The sequence below is a fragment of the Rhinopithecus roxellana genome, chromosome 5, assembly GCF_007565055.1.
Source record: "Rhinopithecus roxellana isolate Shanxi Qingling chromosome 5, ASM756505v1, whole genome shotgun sequence".
Taxonomy (NCBI): Eukaryota; Metazoa; Chordata; class Mammalia; order Primates; family Cercopithecidae; genus Rhinopithecus; species Rhinopithecus roxellana.
Window position 1 is genome coordinate 2,930,432 of NC_044553.1, and position 9,405 is coordinate 2,939,836.

General features: G+C 35.6%; 1 protein-coding gene across 2 annotated transcripts; it reads right to left on the reverse strand.

Annotated features, from left to right (window-relative positions):
- Positions 1-7,807: 7,807 nt before the first annotated feature.
- On the reverse strand, positions 7,808-8,668 carry RPL10L (ribosomal protein L10 like). 2 transcript variants are annotated; one of them, XM_010375835.1, is made up of 2 exons: positions 8,420-8,528; positions 7,814-8,338 (listed from the first exon to the last, which is right to left on the reverse strand). In XM_010375835.1, the coding sequence occupies exons 1-2, from the start codon at positions 8,526-8,528 to the stop codon at positions 7,884-7,886; spliced, it is 564 nt and encodes a 187-aa protein (XP_010374137.1). In that variant the 3' UTR covers positions 7,814-7,883. The 2 variants fall into 2 exon arrangements, with proteins under 2 accessions (XP_010374136.1, XP_010374137.1); XM_010375834.1 differs by having other exon boundaries at positions 7,808-8,668.
- Positions 8,669-9,405: the final 737 nt, after the last annotated feature.

The window sequence follows — 9,405 nt, forward strand, 5'->3', positions numbered from 1 at the left end:
TTCCAAATTTCATGTCAATTTCTATAGTGATTAAGCACCTTATGGAGAAAAGAATTTTGAAAAACGTATTTCCTTACATAAGATAAGGCAATAAAAATCCACCACTTTATACAAAGTATTTTCGATCTAAATTTTTGCAGTAGGCAATAAAATTATAAAGACTATACTATGTATGAATCTGTGTACATTAATATGATTCCAGGGTATAGATATCATGGTATTTTTCAAGAAACAGAGATGAAATTAAAATATATCACAAAACTTCCACTTAGCAGTATGGAAGACTATGTACTGTAAGTGATCCTCCCATCTAGATATAACTAGATTTTGCCTACAGTCTTACCTTTTAATACATTTCTAGGTTCACTAGAAAATAAATAAATATTCAAGGACTTAAACCAGAAGCAAACAAACAAATGGGAACTGGAGCAGAGAGCTGTGAATTGTTAGTATACGTAAGGTGGTGGATTTATCAGGGACACACAATTACAAAACCTGAGGGCACAGCAAAGTCAGAAAGCTCAACCTGAGAACCACACATTTTTTATCTCTCATGACAAGAGAAATTGGTTTCAGGATGGTAGCATTCTAGGGAACAGGCAGAATCAACTACAGATTTTCTCTGGTGGCAAAAGTGTGTGAATTAAAGAAAGAGGAAAGAAACACGAGCAAAAAGTACCCAATACAGATCTTGGTATACAAGAGGATAAGTTAAGCAAAGTATAGGCCCACAAAAACAAAACAAAACAAACTACTATGAAATAGGAAGAAAAGTATAAACAACAAATAATAAATTTACATCTCCCAAGACCTCCATAATAAAATTATCAATTATAAAATATAAAGTAATATATTTTTAACTTTATAAATTTACTTTAATAAGTTTTTCAAGGCAACTGACTATGGTAACCTCACAAGCTGATTTTCAAATTTAGAATCATTGGAAGGGAAAAATTCCAAGAATAACCCAGACATACTGATGAATAATGACCTGGAAGAACTTGCTTTAAAAGATAAAATATTATTATAAAGTACTCTCCATAGACGATCCCTGTTCCTCCCCTGCCATGTTATGCCCCACCTATGCAACCACTATCCTAAATTTTCAGTTAGCATTACCTTTAAAAACTAGATCTATCATATATTTATTTACACATAACACAGTATTACCTCTGGTTTTGTTGCATTTTGAGCTTTAAAAAAATGACATAATATTATTTAGAGTCTTATTTTCTTTTTTTCATTCATTACCTTCTGAGAATTATCCATGTTTTAGCTATAGATGTCATTCACTGATTCTCAGTAAGCATAGTAGCTCCCATAGCTAATATACCACAATAGATATATTCATTGTCCTCTTTATGTAAATTAAGGATAAAAAGTGTTTGCTACTATGAACAATGCTATGAAGGCCCTTTGCATATATCTTCTGGTTCATATAATTGAGAGCTTTACTACAATAGATATCTATAGTGTTATTACTGGATCTTAAGACATAGGCTTTTTCAAATCAGTTATGTAATAAAATATTTTCTCAAGTTCAGGGGTCCATGGACTTCAAATTCACTAGTTCTGTCAATAAATCCTAATGGCATTTGCTACAAATACGTCATGAACTGTACTTATGAATAAAACTTTTTAAAATCTCAACCTTGCTTTTAGATAAGGTGGTTTTGACCTTGTAGACTGTTACATTTTGACAACTTAAAATTATCATTTGAAAAATGTATTTATATAACTGTGAAAATGGCATTTTTATTAATGTCATTTTTGGCATTTTGTTTCAAAAATGGATGGCTTACAATTGAAGAGTATTGGCATAAACTGAAGCAGTCCATTGTACGTATAAATCAAATTCCTATTAAGTAGATGGAAGATAAGACTGATAGGCATTTTTTATGGGAAATTTGGGAAATCTATAGGTAGGTAGACTTACACAAGCTACAGGTAGGTAAGTAGCTGAGAGATAAAATTTGACTACAGCCACATGAACATGGGTTTCAGTGATGATAATTTAAAGTTTGCTTATACTTAAGGCATTTCCTTAACGATATCTGAGGTTCTTTCCAAAACTTTTCAATCACTGCCAATTATGAAAATTGTTATTTATCGTTTTTAAATCTCTCATCTGTTCCATTAGTGTAGCCTAAACTAGCAGTTTCAGCTACGTAGATCAGGAAAAAGGAAATTATATGCTCTCTTATTCCTCTTTTTCTCCCCCATCCCTTGGTTTAGATTATTAACAGAATGTAAACATAGACAATATTCTCTTTGTTAAATGACTTCAAGTCATGAGAGACAGGTTCTCTTTCAGCTGTTGCTGGTTCTCTTTATACTACTCTTGTTTCTCCATGTATTTAGTGGCCAAGTGCTGGTGATCATTAAAAAGTCAGGAAACAACAGATGCTGAAGAGGATGTGGAGAAATACGAATGCTTTCACACTGCTGATGGGAGTGTAAATTAGTTCAACCATTGTGAAAGACAGTGTGGTGATTCCTCAAGGATCTAGAACCAGAAATACCATTTAATCCAGCAATCCCATTACTGAGTATAAATCATTCTACTGTAAAGACACATGCCTTTGGTTCTTCATATGTTTGATGGCCAAGTGCTGAGTCTTTTATAGGGTCTATTTGTCAGTTTTTTAGAGGATACTGGAGTTTCCTCTCCCTATCCAATTCCCTCAAAGGAAATCTGGCTAAGGCACAGTGGCTCTTTTCTTGCTGCCTGCAGCTGCAACCATGGAGTAAGTCCCCCATACAGCCTCTTGCTGCCATATTGCCCCCTCCCAATAAACAATGCTTTTGAAGTATAGGGCATAGAACATACAATGTTGCTTATATTTAAAACACTATAATGGCCCCACACTCACAGGAAATGTAAGTCTTATCCTTATTATGTCAGAGACTGAATATAAGGACTGTTTCCTGACAATCTCCATATCAGTTCCACCATCTCTTCTGTCTTCACCATCACCATGAAGTCTCAGTTTAGTGATGTAACATTTGGGCAAAATAAAACACCATTTCCTGTCATTGCAATGTCCTCTTCCTCTGTGAGAGCAGATGGGACAGTTACACCTTTGAGAAGACTCCATTTGCCCAAAACATTCTGTTCTCTTCCTCAACCTCATATATTTCTATTTATCAGTTACCAGTCACCTTAGTACAAAAGGAAATTTCATGAATAGGACCCTTGAAGTGTCTAATAATATAATCCTCAAAATACATTTTCTACTGTACATATGGTCCTGTTCTTTAAATATGTGAAGCACAAAAATATATCTTAATCAGTAACTCTTGTCTATTTATATACATATATAAAACTAATTAATTAGCTTATTATTTATAACATATTGAGAGTTAAGATTCTGTATGGACACAAACACAAAGTTGATCTTTTTGGAATTGATATTTAAAGTTTATCATTTTGATACTCAAAGTATTTTAGGTATAATTATTTGAGAGCCACAACAATAAAAAATAACTGGAAGTTGTTACAAATGTGGAAATGTAGAGTTTTTACATGAGTTGTCTGAAATATTAAAGTCTCTAAAGGTAGATCATTCTTTAGTCCGACATTAAAAAATATTCTGGGTAATAACCTGAGGAAAAACATGATCAGATGATTTCTTTCTCCAATACCTAATGAAATGAATAAAATGTGATAAAATAAATATAGCCAAAGGCAGACAAGGAAATAGTTATATATGTCATAAATTTAGAAGGAGATATAAAAATGAAGGCAGTATTCTCATGTGGTAAGTCAGAACCAGATTTTGCTTTCTTAAATTAAAGATTTCTGGCTGAATACATTTAGTGTAATTCCATATTTTGAGGGATTGGAGGAAATCATGAGTTATATAACAATCATTTATAGCATGTACCTTTTCAGAACTGTCCAACCTCTTAAAATAAAAAATTTCTGAAACAAATTTAAAAAAATATGTTTCAATAATGCCTTAATATGTAGAGAAATGTACTTAACATAGACTTACACAAGCAAAAATTGTAGAAAAATCCATTGACAAGTGGAGGTCACACCAACACCAAAGATGCACAGCAACTGGGTTTGACATTTTCCAGGGTTGTGCACCGAATAATAGCAGGCCAAAGGTGAATATGTCACAGCTGGAGAGTGGACTGTGTACCTGGCTGACTGGAGTGTGCTTTGGTGTAGGATATTTAATGGATCTCAGAAGAAGTGGAATCTAGCCAGCATCAAAGGGTATACTTAAACCTTCAAGTTCTCTCTTTTCCCCATCCTCTCATCCCAAGGCCATGGAAAGTAACACCCAAAGAGAAGTCTACATGAACAAAAAAATGTCAAAAGTTTTGTGAAACAGTGACAAGAGAAATGCACCCACAACCTTTCTGATTAAATAGAATGTCTGAGCAGAATACTCTACACGACATACAAGCCGTACAAAAATAATGACATGATACCCATATAATCATTCTTTGGAAAATAAAAATGAAAAAAAAGAAAAAGAATATTGAATTTAACAAGTGGCTAAAGTAGATAAGAAATTCAGTTGGGGGACAGAAAAGTAAGCTAATCCCCATAAGTGAGTCATATGTAGAGGATAATCAGTAAAGCATAAATTTTTTCAGAAGAATTTCACAAAGAGATGACAAAACACAATGACATGAAACTGGGAATTACAAAACTAAAGATTAAAAAAAAAAAAAACTTGAAACAGAATATTGAATCCATTAAATCCAGAACTAAGAGTATATAACTGGAAGCAATGATTGCAAGACAGAATATTAAGGTTATAAATCAAGAAAAAATAATAATACAAGCACCAAAAATTAGTAGCTGAGGAGTGAAGAGCAAATGTAATAACATCAATATTAACTGAATATCAATTTTGTATAATTAATATGTGCAAAGCACAATACTGTTCTATTTCTCTACCGGGTACAGTGGCTCATGCCTATAATCTTAGCACTTTGGGAGGCAGAGGTGGGCAGATTGCTTGAGCCCAGGAGTTTGAGACCAGCCTGGGCATCAATAAAAAAATCCCATTTCTACAAAAAATACAAAATGGGCATGGTGGTGCATGCCTGCAGGTCCAGCAACTTGGGATGCTAGGATGGGAGGATCACCAAAGCCTGGGAAGGTCAGGGCTACAGTGAGCCATAATCATGCCACTGCACTCTAGCCTGGGTGACCCTGTCTCAAAAAAATAAATAATCATAATGATAATAAAAATTAATTTCTCAATGCATTATCTTATTTAATCCTAAAATCAACACTATAACTAAAGTGTCTCCATCTCATTTTATAGAAGGCAAAATTACTAAGAATGGCTATACTTAGTAATTTGCCCAAGAAAGTAAAAAGGCTGAGATTCAAATCCAATCATCCTGACACCAGCTTTTCTTCTTAACGATTGTTTAGTGACAATAACCTCATTTTGAATTATTATTGCAAGTATAATTTATTTTGACTTTACTATTTTTCACCTAATTTGCTGTTAAAAAAGAATATATAGGTAATTTTATGAAAATGAGGTCATCACACTGAAATACAAACAAAAGCAAAAACAAAAGGGCATTAATATAAAGCCAGGAAGATGAATGAGGTGAAATGATGTCTTAGCTCAATCCTTAGGTCAGTAGTAACATTCTGAGAACCAGAAAGCTCTCCTTAAATTATGTAAGGGTAGGCAGTACAAGGCTGCTAAAGCAGAAGTAAAATGCTTGCTAATGTTAGTGACAGCCAATTCACAGAAGAGCTAATGTATATTTTTATAAAAATTAAAGATTTTTCAAGCTAAATATGCTTAAAACAGTTGCATATTTTGAGGGAGTAGAAATGATGGATTATATAACAATCATTTATGAAATATGCTTTTCAAAACTAAATTGATACAGTACATAGTCCTACTGAAGTTTTCTTCATCTTCTTATTCAGTCAGTATTTTCCATTAAAACCTATATATTTAATCAATTAAATCAAAAAGTTTCATTGGGCAGTATTTGCTTAAATTTCATTAACTACGCTTGTAATTTTTTATTTCAAATGAGCAAACAGTTCATTTTATTGCAGCAGTAGATGGACATAAATATGTTCCCAAATGCAATTTTCCATTTTGAACAGAAATTTTAAAATAACTAACTCTGCAAAATTATAATGAAACTATCCTTCAGCCCAGTTGTCCTACCATTTTAAAAAAAAAAGTAATTAGAATGACCCTAAAATAAGAAAATGCTGAAAAAAACAAAATTATGGCTTGGGGAAAATTAGTAGGAAGGATTTTTAACAAAAACAAGTAAAAGTGCTTGCATGTCGATATTTTAAAAAAGAATTTATATATAATCCTTATAATGTGAAACTGTGGGAAAATTCAAATAAAAAATTATTGACAGCTACCTGCCAGGTTTTAATGTATTAATTTTTAATCTTTCATTTTCTCTTCACTCCCATATCTATATGCATGAAAAATTACTGTTACCAATCCCCTAGGGCAAAGAAGTTCATGAGCCTATACTTACCTCTCTCCCTGTATATTAGTGAGTGCAGAGTTCCAAGTTTGAAGGTCAACATGTTTTGAGAGCTTTAAGACCAAAGAGAAAGGGAAATAATGAAGATGGAAAACATTTTCAAAGCTGGGCCATGGTTGTACTAGAAGCTAAGGGGCTGCTTATTTTATCGTGTTTTGTATTGCCTTTCCCTTTTGATTATTATTATTATTATTGAGGTTGAATTTTCGTTTTTGAAAGTGTGGTAAAACGCAAACATAAAAAACATCTTAAAATAGGAACATAGCTTAAATATATACAAATAGGAAATACAGCAAGGGCCTGAAAGAAATATCCAGCCAGATACAACATGTTAAGACTGACAAAGCAATTTTTTAAATAAAAGAAAATTAAATAGTAGTGTTTCTATACTATTTAGTATTTCTTTTGTTTTCATTAAACGTGTTGACTTTGAAAAACAACCATTAGTATAAAAACACCGAAGGCACTGTTAGCAGGATTGAGATTGAAAAGGCTAAGTCAATTGTAAAGAACAGGAATTTTTTTAATGCAGCACAACCTCAGGAATTTTGGCTTACGTAGTTTCAAAAATAAAACAAAAAGCACCTGTGTGATCAATGTAACTCTAATTCAGGACAAGCTCCTACAATTGCAAACTCTCTCTAGGGTCCTTTTAGAGTACAGAGAGCTGATTTAGTGTCATTTTCTCTCTTCTTTTGGTTCTACTGGAGCCCAGATACAAGCAATATGAACTCTGTTGTCACCTATGACTTTTCTATGATGAAGAAAAGATTAGACTGTTATCTCTTGACTGTGAAACAATGTAAAGTTCATCCGGAAAAGCCTTTTTCAGTGATACTCAATTGTCCTAAGGCTGATAATTAGAGGTGTAAGGTAATTCTAAAAACAATGTACAGAAATTTATAGGAAAACATAAGGCAACCAAGTTTAGAAATAAATTACTTCCATAGGGGCTGCGGTTGAAATATCACTAATGCCTACTATTATTTTCATCGCTACTGTTTAGTTTATATTCTATAAACAATCAATTTTTTCATTCAAATCTATTTTTTATTCAAGAAATGATAGCTGCATAACTTATGACTTTACTACAAACAAAACTTTCAACATATTGTTCTATACTCTCCTAAAGTGATTAAAACAGTAATAGCTTTCTCTATAAATTGTATAGTTTTACTGAAGGAAGGTAACATTTGCCATTAAAATGGCATAAATAGAAAAAAAATTATCTAGTAGTCTATATTCTAAAACACTGGATAGTTAAAAAATATTAAAATTTTAAAAGTAGTTATTTTTTGTCAGTAAACAGAATTCATTAGCAAGCATAAGTCAGACCGGCATGGCCCAAGGAGACAGTGCTGCCAAAGCCTTCATGAATGCAGAACCCGCCACTTGTCCAAAGGGCCGTGACTGGGAACGTACTTGACTCCGCAACCGTCAGGGATGAGGCGCTTCTTGGCCACCATGTCTTCAAATTCGTCAGCATTAAACTTCGTGAAGCCCCACTTCTTGGATATATGAATCTTCTGGCGTCCAGGGAACTTGAACTTAGCCCTGCGCAAGGCTTCAATCACATGCTCCTTGTTCTGAAGCTTGGTGCGGATGGACATGATGACTTGACCAATGTGGACCCGGGCCACAGTACCCTGGGGTTTTCCAAAGGCACCTCGCATACCTGTCTGGAGCCTGTCAGCCCCAGCACAGGACAACATCTTGTTGATGCGGATGACATGGAAGGGATGGAGCCGCACTCGCATGTGAAAGCCATCTCTGCCACAACTTTTCACCATGTACTTGTTGGCGCAAATACGGGCGGCCTCCAGGGCTTCAGAAGACAGCTGCTCATATTCATCAGACACCATGTGGCCACAGAGTGGGAATTCATCCACTTTTGCCTTCTTTCGACCCAGGTCAAAGATGCGGATCTTGGCATCAGGAACCCCTCGGCAGAAACGAGATTTTGGGTACGGCTTGTTCTTACAATACCGGTAACAACGAGCTGGACGGCGGCCCATGGCAACACAGGAACGTCTTCAGTCAGTCCAAGTGAAAGTGCGCTCCCTGAACTGCGCCTGCGTGCATCTTATATATGTTGCCCGTCGTCCCGCGCGGGAACTGTAGAGTCCTGAGGAAGATGTGACAACTGTCGCGACGTCCCAACTAGAGACGCAGCGACGCCTGGAGCCTCCACGCCTGCGCGACCTGGCGCATTGAGGTGAGCAGAGAGGCAGCTGTGGAGTCCGCTCTCCCTGGCGGCCAGGCAAGGAATTGGGCCTGGCCCCAACGAGGCAGCAGCGGCTTCCTTCCTGCTGGCCATCTTGGGCTAGGAGCTCTTGCTTTCAGCTTTGCCTTAAGTATAAAATAAGTTATTTCCAGGCAGGAGGATCGCTTGAGCTCAGTTCAAGACCAGCCTGGGCAATATAGTGAAACTCCGTCTCTACCAAAAAAAAAAAAAAAAATAAATAGCTAGACATGCTGGCAAGTGCTTGTAGTCCCAGCTACTCAGGAGGCTGAGGTGGGAGGATCGCCTGAGCCCTGGAGGCAGAAGTTGCAGTGAGCTGAGATCGCACCACTGCACTCCAGCCTGGGTGACAGAGTGAGACCCTGTTTAAAGAAAAAGAAAAAAAAAATCCTAGAATTTGAGAGGAAAAATCTTTCCAGTTTTTCAACATACTGTTTCCAGTTTGGCCAGTTCATTCTCCAGAGCTTGTATCTCACTGTCAGCATTTGTAGATCAATTGCTGTTTCTTGGAGTGTGTGGCCATCTTCCCTGGATAAAGTGGTTTCTTGGCATGAGTGCTTTGATGAGACTCAGGAAGAGATGAGAGGAAGAGTAGAGAGAGGGATAAAGAGAAGATATCTGTTGTATCTGTAGCTTGGCAGTTGTTTTAT

Coding starts and splice junctions, on each gene's coding strand:
- RPL10L (XM_010375834.1), bottom strand. CDS start 8,528: ATGGGCCGCCGTCCAGCTCGTTGTTACCGGTATTGTAAGAACAAGCCG.